This window comes from Sinocyclocheilus anshuiensis, unplaced genomic scaffold (genome assembly GCF_001515605.1).
Source record: "Sinocyclocheilus anshuiensis isolate Anshui unplaced genomic scaffold, SAMN03320099.WGS_v1.1 scaffold702, whole genome shotgun sequence".
In the NCBI taxonomy this organism is placed as follows: Eukaryota; Metazoa; Chordata; class Actinopteri; order Cypriniformes; family Cyprinidae; genus Sinocyclocheilus; species Sinocyclocheilus anshuiensis.
In genome coordinates, this window is record NW_015548184.1 from 821,741 (window position 1) to 841,127 (window position 19,387).

Here is a 19,387-nt window from a genome sequence, read left to right on the forward strand (position 1 = left end):
CTCTATGAATCTGAAAGTAATTTGTAAGTCTTCACTAGCTCAATGACATTTTAATTTAATCAGAATTTTAACTCAAACCCTTGAAACCACATTTTAAGGGACCAGCAAAAAGAGGTCACTGGTGAGGGTGAGCTAGATAACACAGTTGATTACAGAGTCTGGGCTGGATGTGGTTGGTTGGATTATGATTTGGAGCACAGACACCGAGAGTAAGACAGCACTACAGAGCAGATGAAAAGCGGTCTTGAATCTGATCCTGGCAGCAACAGCAAGCCCGTGAATATATGAGGACAAAGAGAAGTTTCAACCAGCAGACTGAATCCAGAATTTTGGAGCATCTTCTAAAAAATGCTAATATATTTATAAAAATAATTCAACCTTCTCAATTTAATCTACACTGACAAAGAAGTAACAAAAAGTACCGTGGTAAAGCCATATAAGGAGGTAAAGCCAAGTCCCTTACCCACATTACATGCTTTTGTCCTCTTCTCTTCAATACGTTGCACACACACACACACAGGATCTATCCGACGTCCAGTTCTGCCCTTGAATGGAACAGATCAAACATTGTATATGTACCATGCAGATTGATCTAACGACATGCAAAGTGAAGGTTAAACTAACTAGACTTGCAAGTCTTCTCTGCCCAAAGCATTTGCTCTGATAAGTTATCTGCCTCCACCCACCCATTTTCGTTAATTGTCATAATTTCCCCATCCTGTTTTTTTTTTTAATCATTTATTAACTCACTTGAATTCGACTATTTTTCCCAATCTGATTCAGATTCAAAAATACCTTCCACTTTCATACAAAGTTCTGTGATGTTTCTGTATGTCTTACAAACTGGTCAGTAGGGGAGACTAAATATTTGCTACTTACGTACTGTATATACGAATCACTCTGCAGAACACATTTGAATACCCAAATGGAATCCATGAATTGATTTTAGGGGATCAATAATAAACTAAAACAAGGTAAAAATGTGTTAAAAAGGTGCATAATCACAAGAAAAAAATATATAAAATGTAGCTAAAAATTAAAAGAAAATTTAGCTAAAATATGCAATAAATTAACAAGGAAATGTATAGAGATAATGTTTTTCCTGAACATAGATTAAGTCTAGTTCCAGAAGAACCACCATCAAATATAATTCAACAATATATAACATTTATATATAAACTTATATAAAACTTTATCTACACCCAAATAAAGAGACAAAATGCTGCAAGCTTTGTTACCTTTTTATTGCAGGTTTAAAAAAACAAAACAAAACATAAGACATAACAACAATAACGGTAACAACCATCATTACAAAGTGAGATATTCAGACCCACTGAAAGTGTAAAATTAGAGGTTAAATTAACAGCTGCCTTTTTTCACCTGTGCTAGGGGGATTTTGTCTTCTCTTGTAGGAAAAAGAAACGGGGATTTATTCTCTAGTTACATTATACACAAGCCAATCAGGAGAGAGAAAGTGGAATAAATGTGGATTCTTAAAGCAGCAGTTCTCATAATGAAAAAAAAAATCTTGATTATTATATATAGATATTTAATCTAAATGTCCTTATAGGAGTTGTGACCCTGTCCCAATTGCATTTGTGAAGACCGTAGTGTGTCCCATTTGACATTTTAGATTTCAGAAGAGTGCTTATGTGTTTTAGAAGGGTAATTCTGCAGAGTTTGCATCAGTGGATTATTACCTGACAGTCTATCTGGCATTATGTCACGAAACATGGACTCAGAGAAGTATGTGGGCATTTGGGACAGGGACTGTGTTTACATCAGCATAAACCTTTCACAAGTTGGAAACCACATGATGTTTCAGGGTTCAAACAGGCATTTAAAATTGAAGCTTGAAGCATAATTGTGGAAATGCACAAAAACGGTGATTCAACTAGCGTGAATTACGACATAAAACACACCTGAGGAGGAAAGAGTCCCCACTGCAAAGATCCATTCCACGCAAGGCAAAAATCCACACCAGCTCTTCAACCTTGCCCTGCATTGCCTACAACAGTGCAGAGGAGGTGACCTGGACAACCTGAACTGGATTTACACTGGAGAATGATTTGGGTGCTGTGTATTCTAACATACGAATGCATCTCTCTGGTCAGAAGGTGTGTGTTCACAGGATTTTTAAATGGAGGAGGTTGGAATGCCTCTAAATTGAGCTTTACAAGAAATATTAGGGAACCACAGTGTGTTGAGCTAGAAACCGCTCCACTCTTCTTCTGTCCAAACTAGTGCAGGCAGCTGGAACTTATTTCAGATATATATATATATATATACACAACGCATCTGATCACCTGACCCAGGTGTATGTTTGTATGTGTGTGAGATGATTCCTCATCGTGACTTATGGGAGGTACGAGTGAAAACTTCTTCCAGGGGTCATCAGCGTGGCGCCTGCGTCTGTGTGACCTCCGGTCCACGGCTGGCCAACCGGCTAAGGATGCTTCTTTCTGACATCTGCAGCCGCACAGCGACGGGCGGAATCCGAGCGATGGTTGCCGGGAGCCGGGTGACATCTGCCTTCATGTCGCTGAGTAGCTCCTCCAGTTGTTTGAGAACTGACAGAATGATTGGCGGTAGGACAGACTTATTTATTTGAACATTTTAAGTAAATGAATTCATTTTTGCCTTTAAACAACATTACTGCAGCTACAGGATGCAATAAGCAAGCCAAATGTGGTAAAACTAGGCTGAGATACTAAGTGTGAAGTTTTGTGGCTTTGAGCAGTGCTGTGCTGGAAACTTTGGGGCATTTTACTTTCATATTTAACGTATAATTTCATTTTCAAATGATTTTATGGTGCTACATAAAATTTTTTAAAAACATTTATTTTATAGTATTATGCAATTATAGTTCTGTAAATAAACACAAAACGTACATAAATCACTACGTACAATCCACCAGGCCTCTGTAACTACTGTAACATGTGTTGTCAAATCTAGCCTAGTCAATGCAAAAACACTACATTCAGACTTAGAATGAATTTACCTCTGGTTGTTTAACAACAATTAATAAAATATAATGTTGATGTGTCACGAGGCAGACACCACAGTGACCTTTTTTTTTCTGCAAGTAACGGTCATTTCCAGATTACAATGAGTCCAACGAAAAAGCAAAATGGAATTTGATTGCTTGATATCCATTGTTCAATTTTTTATTTGAATTGTTTTTTTTTGGTTTTGGTTTTATACTGAAAAATGAATGAATGATACCCGGATTATTTGCATTCAAATTTAGTTACATTTAAATTCAATTTAGATTAACAATTCATAAAAAAATCATGATCATCTTTTAACTTTAATTAAAAGATCCTGAATAATTTGTGAAAGAAATAGTAAAGTTTCTGTGAATAGTTTTTGTCCTGGCGGCTAGAAATAATATGGTTATTTTGTATTTCATTTATTTGTGATTTTAGCACACTTCTGCATTGCAAAAGTATGTCCAAAGCTGTGAGGCAAATCATATTGTGCAGTATAGAGTTATGGGAGTTATTGTACCTTTGTGTAGAACTGCATTAGCAGGCTTGTTTCCTGACATGGACTCTTTACTGAGGTGCTGGTGTGACTCTGCCAGACACTCCACCTCACTGAAGCGTGTGTTGAGTGCCATGGAGGGGTGAGAGGGGTCCTCTGTCATGTTTAGATATGCAGCACGTCTGAGCTGCTCCTCGATCACCAGAGCTTGTTCCAACAGCTAAAGAGAGACATAAATGAAGCAGTTGAAAGAAGAGCCATGTAGCTCTGCCAGTGTGTACATTTTTCGTAGCATCTGTACTCTAACCTTAAACCTGCGAGCAAGAAACTTGTTCTTAATCTCGAGGAAGTTTCCTCTGCTCATCTCTCCCTTAAAAGGCTCATTGAGGATGGCGAACCTCGGGTCATTCTGTACGTCCTGCCAACGTGCGTAACCGTGGCTGATGGTAGAGGTGAAGGACATAACAGACCATTTTTGATATAAGATATACTGTCAAATTTCGGCACACTTGCCTGAATTTATGTTGCTTATGTTATGATCTTAAATACTTTTAAAGGCATATGCTCAAATGCAATAAATCTGCTTTGAAGACATTCATTTTCTTAACAAAACTAGAGCTAAAAGTTTCCACTAGATTGCTAGTAGAGGATTTGATTTATAGCAAAGTTTTGATTTATTTAACATTTCTTGTCTACTACATAGCTCCGGTACTTCTTTTGGTTTTAATGACTTTACTATCATTTTAAAATGAAAAATTCTGTGTCCAAATTTTTGACTGGTAATATATTTTAAAAATTTAAATTAAAATAAAATAAAATTCAGTAACTGGTAAATAAAGAATTTAATTGTATGTCTAAACTTCTGACTGGTAGTGCATTGTAAATAATACAAACAATGAAAAACAAATATATTAATAAAACTATAATATTTTTAAATAACATAAAATAGCATTAATAAATCAATTATAATAATAAAGTACAATAAAACAAGATGCATTCCTTTTAGTGATGCAAGGAAATGTATTGCTGTGTCTGTACTGAAAGTGCTTTTTGAAACTGCTTATCAAAATGATGGCATTAAGGATACTGTATGATACCAGCCAGCAGCCAGTAGTCATGGCGACGATGCCAGATCTCATAAGTCTTCTTTGTGATCGTGGCGGCTCTCTCTTCATTCTGCCAGAGAGAGTGAAGCTCTGGAGAGAGAAACAGAGAGTTCATTGATTCAGAATTCACCAGCATGTACACATACACACAGACAGTAAATTCCCAGTGTACCTGTGAAACCTCCGTCAGCGATGTTAAACATGAACCTCTGCTTCACTGCTTTCTTCTTCTCCTCACTCACTCCATCCACTCCTCCACTTGTCTCTTTGGCATTCTCTCCATTTTGCAGCTTAGCAGAGTCCTCTGACTTCACTCCATGCTTCTCGTCTTTCAGCTCTGTTTGAGTAGAGAGAAAGACATTCATTGTAACAGTTCTCTGTGATATAAAGGTGTTATTTGTATTAACACGTACCTTTCTTCTCATCTCTTCCTGGGCAAGAGTCCATTTTTTCTGTCTTCTCTTCAGATTCTTCTGCAATGGAGTAAGACAGTATTGGTGCCATGTGTGATCAGGGTTATGCAAAATTTAGAATTGAAGAACTGGCTCACTTTCAATTCATGAGAATTTGACAGTTTATGGATTACTTTGAATTTCAGTTCATTTTTATTCTAATTACTAACATCCAAATTCAAACTGCAATCCTGCATCTGGTTTTGCTACACAGGGGACCTTTACCAGAAGAGTTAATCTGGTTAAGAGTTAAGTTTTCATGGAGTGGATATGTAGTATACATAAGAAAATAAATGTGTATTTTGGCCATTTTAAGTAGTGCTTAGCACCTCACCTTTGGTTTTGGATGAGTCTACACTGCTTGTGGCATCTGAACTTTCAGCTTTGACATCTGAAGATGTGTTTTCCTTCGATTCAGTGGACTTCTCTTTGTCTCCCTCCTTTTCATTTTCTTCATCTCTGCTTCCTCCATCCTTTTCTGCTGATGGTGAGGTGGTCTCTCTCTCCCTGTCCTTATTCTCCTCTTTCTTTGCTGGACTGGGGGATTTCTCACCTTCATCAGGAATCTCAATGATCTGAGAAAAAAGAGGGGACGTGGATATGGGAGTTCGAGACAAGAAGAAAGACAAAATGAGACAGGCAGGTGTTTACAAAGGGAAAGTGTTTAAAAATACAGAGAAGAGAAACAGGAAGGTGAAGTGAAAAAATTAGACTGTAAATAACAAGTACCTCATCCTCCTGTCTGGAGCCTTTTGTCTCCTTCTCTCCGTCCCCTTCCATCTTCTCCTCCAGCTCTTTTACGTCATCGCTCTTGGAAAGGTCTTCTGTTTGGATAAAAGGGAGTCAGATTAATGTGTAATGATTGGCCATGCAGAGATACTGGACAAATTATCTGTGAATGAAGAACAAATCCTTTTCTGGGATCCTCTATGCAACTTACCATAAAAAGGTTGAATTATTTGAAATTATCTGTTTTTTTCTTCTTCTTCTTCATGTTCACTGGACCACATGACTTTTGCTGGTCAAAACTTTTATAATCTCCATATTAATGTCATTGACCCATATGAGCCAGTGTTATTTTAGTATTAATTATATATTACAGCATTCTAGTATTTATTAATATTTTGATTTAGATTTCATTTGTATACTTTCACTTATGTTTTGGTCAATTACTATATTTTTTCTTCTGAAATTGTAATATTATTTTCTTAGTTTTAGTTTTTAGTTAACAATAACAACACTCATATGGATGTGTGTACCTGGTGCTGGTGTGTTGGGCTGGGTATCTGCAGGCGTCCCAGTAGAGGGCGTTTTTGGATCTTCTCCTGCTGCAATGGCTGCCGCTCTTTTGCTTTCCTCCAGTTCTTTCATCCAGGGCATTGACCACTGACCATTCACATGCTCAAACTCCTGGACCTGTAAGAATTTAAAACAGGCCATCCTATAACAACACCACTGCCATTCACAGAATCAAATAGTTCACTCCTAACCAATAAAACACTAGCAAGCGTAACCCCACGCACCTTCTTGCGGATCAGTGACATTACACCTATGCGTGTGAGAACATGTTGCCGTGACATTCCTTCCCGTGGAACGCCATCAGCAAATGTTTCTGCCCCGTCGGCGCCTGGCTCACACAGGTGACGCATAAAGAGGGACACGTATGCCCTGAGAAAAAGAGAGAGTCCTCAAATAAATGAGGTAAAAATAAATAAACAAGAAGTCCTCTAGGGACAGTTAGACTGACTTGAACTCCTTCTCTGATTTGCCTCGCAGGTCTCTAACGAGCCACTGAGTGGTGAAGGTATCTTGGGGAGGCATCCCATAACGCATCACTGCATTCAGGAAGGCCTTCCTTTGTCGAGCATTGAAGCCCAACACCTAATGAGGAGAGAGAGGTTAACTATTGCTGAGTATGTGGAGGGAATAGAAGAAACAAGCTGAAAAGTAACTGAAGTTGAACCTCAATGTTTCCTCCCACTCTGGCCAGTAGAGGAGGCAGTGGTTTATCTTTATCATTCCTCAAGCCTTTGCGACTTGGTCTTCGGGAGTTAGCTAAAGACAAAAAAAGAGGATCATGTAAATACTAATATATAATAACTGCTTATTCAGATAAGGAAGGTTTAACTTTGTTCCTGACCTTCAGATCGCTCATCGAAGTCCTCATCACCCTCCTCAGAAGCCACCGAGTAATCTGATTGGTTATCAGACTGATCATCCTGCCAGTCTGGGAACACAAATGAGTGAGGCAATATATTACGGAGCACTTGAGTTTTCTTGACAAGAAAATATTAAATTTAAGGGGACAATACAACCAGGATTCATGCGGACACGTAAAACAAAGGTCAAACTTTTGGACACACTGGACTGAATTTGATTCTCATAATCTTAAAAAGTTCTTAATCTAAAAACATACATCTAAATGCTATAATTTCTATTTTATTCATATACAATGTATACATTGTATGAATTACATGATTTTTTAAATGAACTATTTTAGGCATATTAAAGTTTTGCTTTGATGAACATTTTTTAGTACATAATATACAACATAATTCCCATGTTTCAGTTTAGTTTTATAAAAGTTAATAATAAAGAATGGGTAGGTGTGTCCAAATGTTTGACTGGTAATGTACATCTAAACAACCACCTCCATAAATTTAATAATTTATAGATTATAAATGTAAAAACGTATAAATATAAATGCATTATTTTAAACACAAAATATACATTTTGAATAAAAATATTACACGTATAACAACACACCAGACCTGAGATCACACCATTAAGTTTGTCTTCATCTATAACAACACTCACAAACGTACAGGGAAAGAGCAGTAAAAAAAAAAAAAAAAAAAAGTGTTAAAAGTGCATCTGTACCCCGTCTACCTCTGTCCTCCTGTGAGCAGTCGTTGTAGTTGACAGGTTTGCGAGGCCGTTTGCCTTTGCCAAGGTGACGAGCGAGATCTTCCTGCTGCTGCTCATAATGATGGCGCAACAGTTTCTCCCAGTAATCAGGATCTACACTCTCTTCCTGCTTAATAATCTCTCTATCCACATCCTCCTCCTGACAGAGACACACCATATGATCTCCATATTCATACATGAGACACAAAGACACCACACACAGTCGCAATCCCACAAACTCACCTCCTCATCCTCATCTTTGACCACATACCGGGCCACCTTAAAAGAGCTGAGGTATTCATTCATACTCTGCAGCTCTGTGTCATCTGTTGCATCTTGGTTTCGATCCAACAACCGATCAATCGCCTTGTCATCATAGTGGATCACACTGCTGTCTTCCTCCTTATTGTCACCTGGAGGACAGATTTATTAGATTTAGAATTGATTTTAGTGTTTACTTTGTCCCCTTCATTTATTGTGTGGATTATTTCCATTAATTTATGTATTAACTTTAAATTTAAATAAACCTTATTTATTTTCTGTATTGTCTAGTACTAGAAGTACTTCATATGCATTGGTATTTGGCAGTATTTACTTTTTCTACCCAGTGCTCAGCACATTTTTGGTTGGCACAGTCAGACCAGTGTGTCAGATTTGTATTATTTATTTTTTTTTTACTTTACTACATTTTCTCTGTCCCACCGTAAAAAAATATTATTAATTTAATTTTTAGCAATATATTTCAAAAGCCAAAAAACCTACTGCAGCATCAGAATGAAACTCAGCTTAACAACATCAGTGCTCATGAAGGTCATGTCTAGTTTAAATATCTAAATAAATTTCAACTGAAAGCAGAACTTACACCTACACCACAGCAGCTTATGTTTGGGGACTTTTCTGTAGTTTATGCGATAGTGATTGATACACAAAACATGTCACATACAGACACTTAACCAAAAAGTGTACATGTGTTACTTAGCCCAAACGTTATTATTATTCTCTCAAATGTTTTATTTTCTGATCTCAAAGCAAAATTATGTTCAGAAGATGAAGTGTTCAGAGAAACCTTCTCCAAGCTCGTATTTGAAAAGCTGTTCTGTGCCAAACTTCAAGATGTCGTCCAATTCTTGTTTGGACATGGATCCAGCCTTGGAGCCCAGACCAGGCCGCACCACCAGGTGAGTCAACATCATCTTTTTCTTTGCCACCTGAAACACAAGTGTCATGAGATGACTTTTGCTAGTGCTGGTGTTTTTTTCAACAGTTTTGTATTTGCCTGGGTTTTAAACTACGGTTTCATATCTCACCTGTGTAATTCTCTCCTCCACAGATGCTTTAGTGACAAATCGATAGATCATCACCTTCTTATTCTGACCAATACGATGAGCCCTGCTAAATGCCTGAGAAAGACAACAGGAGAGAGACAGCATCAGAAAGAGTCCACCCACACAGACTCTCTCACAGAGATGCAGGTGTTTGACAGTTTTAGCATCAGGTATTTTATGTCGCCTCTACCTGGATGTCGTTGTGTGGGTTCCAGTCAGAGTCGTAGATGATGACAGTGTCAGCGGTTGCCAAATTGATGCCCAAACCCCCTGCTCGGGTGGACAAGAGGAAAACAAACTGAGGAGCACCAGGAGCTGCAGTGAGAGAAAAGAGAAGGATTTTGTCAAAACAAACCATCCATTATGTTGCTGTTATTTCATGGAAATGGGTGGCTTTTCCCCTCTCACCATTGAATCTATCGATGGCTTCCTGCCTCATCCCTCCAGTCACCCCTCCGTCTATCCTTTCATACTTGTACCCGTCATTCTCCAGAAAGTCTTCCAGCAAATCCAACATCTTTGTCATCTACATCCATGCACAAAGATTTTTGAATATACAGTAGTATATAGTTGAGTAAATCTGTGTGCGGTATTTGTGTGTACCTGTGAGAATATAAGCACTCTATGTCCACCCTCCTTCAGTTTTTTCAGCATCTTACACAGAAGCATCAGTTTCCCAGAAGCCTTTGTGAGGGCACTGCCATCATACATGCCATTGGGCATTTTAGGGGCTTCCTGCAAAAGACCCATAACGATCAGCTGAAAGTACTGCTGTTATTCATTCAAAACCTAAGAACTGTAAGTTTCCCCATTTCTACTGTAAAATGGTACTGTCTTAGTTGAGAGTGAGTGCGTGGAAGCTCACATTAGCAGCTGTCGGGAAGAGGTAGGGGTGGTTACAGCACTTCTTTAGGTCCATAACCACATTGAGCAGAGACACCTGGTTTCCTCCTCCACGAGTGTTCAGAGCTTCAAAGTTGCGTGTCAAGATGTACTTGTAGTACTTCCTGTTCCAGAAAAACAGAAAGATTGAATCAGAGGCTATTGTCATATAAAAGTCATAAATGGCCCATACAACTGTAATTTATACAGACACACTGTGAATAATCAAACTGTCACTCATACAGTTCAATGAATCATGCTGTAAATAACAGAGAGGGTGTCCAGCAGGTGGCGCAATGAATGTACTGAATATTTAGCAGAACACTGACAAACACTGAACATGTTTTGTACTTTTGCATGGGGCTGAGCTCCACTCGCAGGATGAGTTCCGTTTTTGAGGGCATGTGTTTGAAGACATCAGCTTTGAGTCTTCTGAGCATGTGTGGACCCAACATGTCGTGCAGTTTCTTAATTTGGTCCTCCTTAGCTATGTCAGCAAATTCTTCCAGGAAACCTTCCAGATTACTGAAACACACACATTTGGTACTGAACAGCAAAAAAAAAACTGAGGGAACACAAACATCCTCCTCACACTCACTTATCAAGAACACACACACACACACACATACTTGAATCTCTCAGGCGTGAGGAAGTTGAGCAGATGGAAGAGCTCCTCCAGGTTGTTCTGTAAAGGCGTGCCTGTCAACAGCAGCTTATGCTGAAGAGGGTAGTTATTCAACACACGAAAGAACTGAGAGAGATAAAACGAGAGTGAGATTGTGTTAGTTTTACATCAAATACTAGTTTAATCATAATATTAAAGGAATAGATCTCTCAGGAATCAAACTTCTGTCATCATCTATTCACTTTAATGATGGTCTAAACCTGTATGACTTTTTCCATAAAGGATGCAAAAGCACCATAAAAGTACTCCACAAGCTCTGCACTATTTTTCTTCTGAATTCATTTGATAGCTTTATGTGAGGAAAAAGCTAAATATATGTAGCTATAACCTCTAGTGGAGAAGATAACGGCTGAAATCGGATCACTGAGTGAGTGAGCTGAACTAAAGGGCCGAATAAGTCAGATTTGTGAATGAATCATTCAAACTGGTTTTGTAAACCAAATCAAACTGGTTCACAGAAAGAAAACATGATCAGTCAGAATTAATGAATGAATCAATTAGACAGCATTTAAAATGAAACAACAGCCATTTCATTTTTATCAGAATTTAGGATGAAATGAAGTCATACAGGTTTGGAAAGACAGGAGGGTGATGACAGAATTCTGATTTTTGGATGAACAAATCCTTTAATTAGTAGATATTTTGGTGTGTCACTCATCTGACACATGGAGCTTACCTTTGACTGGTTATTTTTCAGTCTATGGGCTTCGTCTACTACAAGACAAGCCCAGTCGATGGAGCCCAGGATGGCTTGATCGATTGTGATCAGCTCATAGGAGGTCAACAGCACATGGAACTTCACAGAAGCCTCTTTCTACACAGATAAAGAGAGATTCAGGAACCACACAATGTAAACAGATAAATCATCAAACCACAAAGCGTTTGTATGTTTTGTGTTATGGTTACTACTGTATCAACTCTTCCCCTCCAAACATCTTTTCCTCTGGGTTTCATACCTTCATTCTGGAGGCCTTCTTCCCACCACGGGTGGCGTTGCCCTCAAAGGAGAATTCATTCTCTCGTATGACAGCTCTGCTGTCTTTATCACCCACATAAGTAACCACATACATGTCAGGGGCCCACATCTCAAATTCCCTCTCCCAGTTAATGATGGTGGATAGAGGGGCACTGACCAGGAATGGCCCCTTTGAATGACCCTGAGAGAGACCATTACCAAATGTACTGTATTATAAACTTCAATGCCACATTATAAACAATAGCTTTTATAATAAACATGTCTTCCTAGAGACCATTTATTCCTCTAAAATCAATTAATCAAACTACAGTAACATAAAAGAATGAAAATACACTACCGTTCAAAAGTTTGAGGTCAGTAAGATTTTTTTTGTTTTTAAAGAATATAATACTTTTGATCAAAAAATGTATCCAAAGTCACAGAAAACTGATCAAAAATCACAGACTTTTAAATGATAAAAGATTTCTACTGTAAATAAATGCTGTACTATTGAACTTTCTATTCATCAAATACTCCTGGGAAACAAATGTATCAGAGCTTCCATAAATTAAGCAGCACAACTATTTTAACACTGATAATAATTTAAAAAATGTTTCTTGAGTACTAAATCAGCATATCAGAATGATTTCTGAATGATCATGAGATGGTGAAGATTTCAGTAATGGCTGCTGAAAATTCAGTTCTGCCATCACAGGAATAAATTACATTTAAAATAAAAAAAGAAAAGTTATTTTAACTTGTAATAATAATGACTAATAATACATAGTAAATAATAATACAGTTTTTGTTTTATTTTTAATCAAATAAATGCAGCCTTGGTGAGTACAAAAGACTTTTTTCCAAAAACATTTTTTAAAAATTGTACCGACCCAAACTTTTGAGCCGTAGTGCACGTCTAATTTTTTTTTTTTTAGAAACACACCTCTTTGTAGAGTGAATAGAGGAAGACGGCAGTCTGAACCGTCTTTCCAAGACCCATTTCATCAGCCAGAATGGTGTCTGTGCCCTGAGCCCAAGAAAAACGCAACCAGTTCAGTCCCTCAAGCTGGTACGGGTGAAGTGTGCCGCCAGTAGAGTCCAGATAATCCGGCTGCCTATCAAACTTTATAGTGGGCTGAAAGTAAGAGACAGGAAGAATATTAGATCATTGTCAGTCAAAAACCTATGAATGTATTTTCTTAAAAACAATGTTTCCAAACAATCTAAATATGCGATTGTGGCCTTGCTTATAATTATATTAATGGTTACACTTGAGAGAACAGGAAATTATGGGGAAAAAAGTGTGAAACATGGCAGAGAAAAGAAGCGGGCCTGGTTCAAATTTACACTGAATAAACCATGGCTCCAACCTAAAAGTGTTCAGTTTTAAAATTCTACCCTAGTCAATAAAGTAGACAAAAGTTGAACCAAGCTGTTCTAAGGTTCCTTACATCCACCACAGGATTAGCAGGAGGCCTCTCTGTCTTCCTTACTTTCACCTTCTTCATCTTTTTACCTGGTCTGCCCTCCTCTCCAAGCATCAGCTCCCTGACAAACAGAAAAAAAGAAGATATGCAGATTAACTTCCAACTGCACTCAATATTATTTCACACTAGTGTGCATGTGTGTGAAGTGCTGTAGAGGCCTGTGTCCATGTACCTGTGGTTCCAGTAATGTTGTTTAAAGGTCTCATAGTCTGGGATGTCCATGTCTTCAGACTCCCAGGTTGACTGATCATATGGCAAATCTCTCCATTTGATAAGATAGTGAACATTATTCTTCTTATCCACACTGCCAGAGAGAATGAGAGAAATGAATGCCCAAATAGTTCAGCATATGTCATTCTTTAACAGGCTTCGGCATATTAATGTTCTCACCTGTGGTTTAAGATGCGGTGGATGAAGAGCCACTCTAACTTTACTCCAAAGCGCCCATACTGATCCTCTATACGGGCATAAAAGGGATCTTTATTCTTTCTCTTGCAGCTCTTATCCTCATCTCCCTCCGCACCCATCTCTAAATTGGGGGGCTCCTCCATATCCGTCTTCCGCTGGTAGTTACGGAACATTACCTGACAGTTCAGCTCCAACTGTGACAAGAAAGAAAAAGACATACATTATTAAATGATTTTACTAATAAACACACCCACGGAAACAAAAATGCATGAATTATTGTGCATATATTATGCTTTAGTACATGAATGTGTAACTATTTTTATGTCCTTGCCTTAAAAGAAGGAATACACAATATAATGGAACCACATCAGCTATTAAGAGTTTTTTTTAAATAACTAGTGTAAGTCAATATTGGAAATTAAATTCTATTTTTACATTTAGATTACCACTGACGGCATGTAATGTTTACTTAAACTTATATGCAAAAACACTAATAATTTAAATGTAATCTTTAGAAAATAAATATACATTTTGTATAATGTAGTGATGCCTAAATTCATTTTAGCATTTAAAACTGTTGATTCATTATTTAACAACATTTATTATTTATTGATTTATTATTTAAACATTTATTGTCACTTATCCATGCCATTATCACTTATTTAGACAAAAAGATATAGAATTTCAATGTTGGTGCATTCCTACTTACAAGAAAGTGTGTGTTTTTATTTGTGTCACCTGTAGTTCCTGGACCCATGAACAGTGCCAATAAGACATGTTGCACCACTTCACAAAGAACTCTCTCTCCTTCCGACCAATCATAGGAGGAGGATCCGGAGCATCAGCTGGAAGTTCTGCAGGACGTGGCACGGGCATAGGGGGAGGGGCTTCACCCCAGCGCCAGGCCAGGACTTTCTGGACTTTGCCCTTCAGTGGAAGACTCTGCAAAAACAAAGACATTATATTCCATGTTTTTCAAAATTAAACCATAATATTAAACTTATTTAAATAATGGGATAATCAATTGTGTTAATCCTACATATTTCAACACTGGCATCTCTGAAAATAAAACCTCAAGATAACCTAATCCAAAGGATAGATTTGGACTATCACACTATATTATTCCTCTCTCACCAGGCAGCGTGGGCAGATCCACTCTCCGTTGGGGATGTCTGGCAGAGGAGGGTTGAGACAGTGTAAGTGATAGGACGAGGGGCATGTGTCACAGCACAGCAGCTCTCCTCCATCCTTACACACCCGACAAAACTCCATATGATGATCGTCCTCCTCTTCTACCTCTCCATCATCTCTCCTTCCATCATCATTCTCCTCTTCACCCTCAGAACTCTCCTCACGAGCCTCCCATTGAATTCCCTCCTTTTCCTGAGAGAGACATAAATAATGCATAATCAACAGAAACTTCAGTCATTAAATATCAATGGTAGAGAAACAGTGCACATACACACACACACACAGAGAATGTAGATTTTACTCGATAAGCCCACAGCAGCTCAAGGAAAGGCCAGACATTTATTCTGAACATGTTTATATGTACGTACGCAGTGAGGGCAGCTCCATGTGCCCTCTGGGGCTCTCTCCATGTCAGGATCTAGACACACCATGTGATAGGCTCTCGGACAGGTGTCACACAGAATGATCTCACCACCCTGCTGACACACCTCACAGTAGTCCTGATGATCAGTCTCATAGCCGTCAGCATCTTCATCCACTACGAAAGAGAAGGAGGGTTTATAATGAATGTAAATGGCTGGAAAATGGCCAAAAGGTAGTATAGTGTGTTCATTACAGTATTATGAGTACTCATACTCAGAGTATTCTGAGTTGTGCTGTTTTTGACTCACTCTTCTTCTTCTTGGAGCTCTTGGATTTTTTACTCTTGGAGCGGCTGCTCCGACTGTTGGATCCATCACTTATGGAGAAACTGTCAAAATCGCTCTCACCATCATCGTCCTCACCGCTCTGAGAGAAGGAACCATGGGTGAAGGGGTGCAAAACAAGCTGGTGATGTTAGCCATAAAAATAAGGAATCATTTTAAATATATATTCACTACTGTTAAACAGTTTGGGGTTGGGAAATGTTTTGAAATAATTATCCTAATGCTTACCAAAGCAATTATTTATGCATTTATTTGATCAAATACAGTAAAACATAATATAAATGTTTTCTATTTTAATAGGTTTTAAAATGTCATTTATTCCTGAGATGACAAAACTGAATTTTCAGCAGCCATTAGCTATTACTCCTGTCTTCAGTGTTTCATGATCCTTTAGGGATCATTCTAATATGCTGATTTGCTGCTCAAGTATAATTTCTTATTTTTATTAATGTTGAAAACTGCTTAACATTTCTCTGGTAACAGTGATACATTTTTTCAGGATTCTTTGATGAACAGAAACTTCAAAAGAACATTTATTTAAAATCTTTTGTAACATTATAAATTAGCTGTCCTTTTAACTGTTAATTCACTGTCAATTTAATGCATGATTGCTGAATAAAAGCATTAATTTCCTTAAATAAAAAAAAAACGTACTCACCCCAAACTGTTGAACAGCAGTATATATCTTATATATTATATATGTATATACTTAATATAATTAATTACTATAATAGTAATACATTAACTAATACTATTAAATAAATATTAATAATAATGTATAATTTAGCTAATTTACAATATGTTGCAGAAATATATGTAAGCAGAATAGATACATACAGATGAACGTTTTCTCTTGAAATTGCCCAGTTTAATCTTGAGTGGAGCCACTTTCTTCGCTTTAGACTTTTTGTCCTGGGGCTTTGGGGTGGACTTGGTCTTTCTACGTGCATTTGGGCCTAGATCAGATATATAAATGACACAAAAACTTTTTAGTACATTAAAAGAAAACACATAATAAACTCACCTTTGGGCCCCCTGAAATTCCTTATTTTTTCTTTGTTAATTATTTCTGATCCTAACATTTTAATTTCCAATCAAATCTCATATATTTAATCCACATTCCTCTCTCTCTCTCCTCTGACCTTTGCCCTCTTTGGTCTTGGCTTTTCGCAGGGGGACCGCTGGGGGCTGCTGGGATGGGGGTGGTGCAGCAGGAGCTGCTGTTGATGTGGGTGTGGCCATGGGCGCAGCCCCTCCTCCATCCACCCTGGTCACCATACTCTCCACTGCAGCAGCTACGTTGGCAGCTGCCAGGGCTGCATTGGCACTCGCTGAGCCTCGCATGGGATTATTAGTGCTGAACTCTCGCCATTTAGCCCCCAAAACCATCATCATCTTTGACACAGCGATCTTAGGGTTCTTAGCAGCTATTAAAGGTCTAAACAGGAAGAGCGAAAGAAAAATATTTCAGATGAGTCAACAGAATAAAATAACAATATGATATTATAAAGATGTTTATATAAGGCGATAATTGAAATGGGACAAAAACAGATCGCTGTTCTACCTGACAAACTGACTGAAAGCTTTGTAATTGGTGAGAGAGTTGTAGTCCTCCTGGGTAAAGGTGTAGTCGATGTCTTTCATTCCCCAGTCTGCTAATAGCTGAGAGGAAGATTTAGGCTCCTGTGAAAGAAGTACAGAGGATGACAGGTGAATAACACTAGAGAATGCAATCCAATAAAAATATAACCAGATATATACATATATATATATAGAGAGAGATGACATCATGTGACCTGAACTTTTATCCAAATACATACACTACTGTTCAAAGGTTTGGGGGCAGTAACTTTTATCAAAGAAAACTTAACTTTTATTCAGCAAAAGTAATTTATAATTAAAATTATATTACAAATCAGTTCTATTTCAAATAAATGCTGTTCTTTTGAACCTGAAAAAAATGCATCACAGTTTCCTTAAAAAATAATAAGAGACTTAAAAAACATTTAAAAATCTTACCAACCCCAAACTTTTGAATGGTAGTGTACCAACAGAAGGAAAATGAAAGATATAAGAAGCACTGATAAAAACTTTACAAACAAAACTGAAAATCTATATTTGTTGTGCCAACAATGTAGACAGTGAAAGCATAGACAAGGCTCAATATCGCTATCAGACTTTTCCAGGAACATGTACTTTGTACAAGTAACACTGTTTGTTAAAGCATAAGTCACAAAAAATCAAAATAAATAAGTAATAATAATAACAACAATATATCTTGTGCACAAATATCTTTCAGGCATGACAAATTGTATTTTGAATCCTGTGCAACTGTATTTTTTTGTAAATGCAGTTTTTATTTATGTATTTGCAGTTATCAGATCACCCTCATGTGACACTGACGTTTTAGTTGTCCCAAGGTTTTAATATCAAACCCGGGTTTAACGATGACCACCCATTGGCTAATCCTTACCTGCCCGTCATCATCATCATCGTCATCATCTTCCTCCTCGGGCTCTGGATCTTTACGTTTGCTTTTTCCTCCAGATGAGCTACCAGCCTTTTCTCCCGCTGAACCTCCCTTCTTTCTCTCCTTGGAGGAGCTGGATCTCTTTTTCTTCTTCTTGCTTGGAGCATAGTCACTCCCTTCACTCTCAGATCGCATCACTCTGTCCTCCTCGTCTTCCTCACGTTCTACCATCCGGATTGCTTCCATGACTTCAGGAGAGCTGACAGGAACATCCTAGACCACAATAACCACCCAAGGAGAGATTATAATATCAGATAAACTCAGGTAACAACCTTTCAGTTCAATGCTTGTTTATATAAACATGTTTAACAGTGACGGTAATGGCAAATGATGATTGATGTGACACTGCAGCATTGAAATCAGACATACAATGTTTTTGAAAGAAGTATTTACAGGTGCATCTCAATAAATTAGAATGTCGTAGAAAAGTTCATTTATTTCAGTAATTCAACTCAAATTGTGAAACTCGTGTATTAAATAAAATGCACACAGACTGAAGTAGTTTAAGTCTTTTTCCACGACATTCTAATTTATTGAGATGCACCTGTATGCTCACTAAGGCTGCATTTATTTGATCAAAAAATTAAAGTAAAAACAGTAATAGGCTATTGTAAAAATTATTTTCATTCAAAGTAACTATTATTTTTTAATCTGAATTTTCAGCAGCCATTACTTCAGTCTTTAGTGTCACATTATTATTGAGAAATCATTCTAATATGCTGATTTGGTGCTCAAGAAACATTTCCTATTATTATCAATGTTGAAAACATTTGACTTGGGCGGCCAGAAGAGGAAAGCAAAACAAATGGGTTTGACACACTATGCTAAACGCACGGTATGATCGCTGGGGTAGAAAAACAAGCATTTTTCGCTCTTAAGATACTAAGGAGTCAGTAACAAATAGATTTATCTTTCATTTTAACATCTGCTGCTGACCAGTGATACAGGAAGTGATTTGACTTTTGTATACAGGTGCTTGCCGCTACTGCATCATGATTCATAAACTAAACATTTGGCTTTATATAGGCGTATGGTGCAGTAACACGTGGCTCACCAGCTCGAGCAAAATATATAAACATGAAATCTAGCAGTTCTCCTTACAAAAATGACGATTTGTTTAGAAGTACTCTGACATGTCAGCAGTTAATTAGCTTGTTTAGGCTCATTTGGGGAGGTTATATAACATGTGGTTAATGAGAGTCTTGACAGGACAGCTCAACCTTACCATCTCTCATGGTTCCAAAATGGTCCCTGTCGTCTTCACTG

At 37.7% G+C, this 19,387-nt stretch overlaps 2 protein-coding genes across 5 annotated transcripts in view; both read right to left on the minus strand.

Moving 5' to 3' along the window:
* Window positions 1–552, minus strand: part of LOC107704909 (tyrosine-protein phosphatase non-receptor type 6-like) — a 22,799-nt gene extending 22,247 nt beyond the window's left edge. The window contains exon 1 of one of the 3 annotated variants that reach the window (XM_016507954.1): window positions 464–551. The gene's annotated coding sequence lies outside the window, so the exon portion shown is untranslated. Of the gene's footprint in view, window positions 1–463 lie in introns of all 3 variants that reach the window. The other 2 variants (XM_016507956.1, XM_016507957.1) reach the window with 2 other exon arrangements.
* An 888-nt stretch (window positions 553–1,440) lies between these two features.
* LOC107704911 (chromodomain-helicase-DNA-binding protein 4-like) lies at window positions 1,441–18,348 on the minus strand. Of its 2 annotated transcripts, none has more exons than XM_016507960.1 (37): window positions 18,065–18,348; window positions 17,156–17,274; window positions 16,734–17,029; window positions 16,429–16,547; window positions 15,556–15,673; window positions 15,253–15,422; window positions 14,828–15,076; window positions 14,432–14,635; window positions 13,676–13,887; window positions 13,458–13,589; window positions 13,250–13,346; window positions 12,742–12,933; window positions 11,800–12,000; window positions 11,520–11,657; window positions 10,788–10,909; window positions 10,510–10,683; window positions 10,142–10,283; window positions 9,880–10,011; window positions 9,685–9,802; window positions 9,467–9,591; window positions 9,259–9,351; window positions 9,018–9,159; window positions 8,195–8,364; window positions 7,934–8,111; window positions 7,185–7,271; window positions 7,008–7,099; window positions 6,792–6,925; window positions 6,568–6,712; window positions 6,304–6,460; window positions 5,774–5,868; window positions 5,379–5,619; window positions 5,006–5,065; window positions 4,765–4,929; window positions 4,574–4,682; window positions 3,794–3,926; window positions 3,511–3,706; window positions 1,441–2,570 (listed from the first exon to the last, which is right to left on the minus strand). In XM_016507960.1, exons 1-37 carry the CDS (start codon window positions 18,305–18,307, stop codon window positions 2,395–2,397), a joined length of 5,676 nt encoding a protein of 1,891 aa, XP_016363446.1. In that variant the 5' UTR covers window positions 18,308–18,348; the 3' UTR covers window positions 1,441–2,394. The 2 variants fall into 2 exon arrangements, with proteins under 2 accessions (XP_016363446.1, XP_016363445.1); XM_016507959.1 differs by having other exon boundaries at window positions 7,925–8,111.
* Between the last annotated feature and the right edge of the window lie 1,039 nt (window positions 18,349–19,387).

What these genes read in the sequence shown, in the direction of transcription:
- LOC107704911 (XM_016507959.1), bottom strand. Translation starts at nt 18,307, where the DNA reads ATGGAAGCAATCCGGATGGTAGAACGTGAGGAAGACGAGGAGGACAGA. An exon ending in ATGATGATGATGACGGGCAG is followed by an intron (nt 17,275 to 18,064) that starts GTAAGGATTAGC and finishes CTTCTTTCACAG; the next exon opens with GAGCCTAAATCTTCCTCTCA. An exon ending in TCAAGAGAAAACGTTCATCT is followed by an intron (nt 15,674 to 16,428) that starts GTATGTATCTAT and finishes TCCTTCTCTCAG; the next exon opens with AGCGGTGAGGACGATGATGG.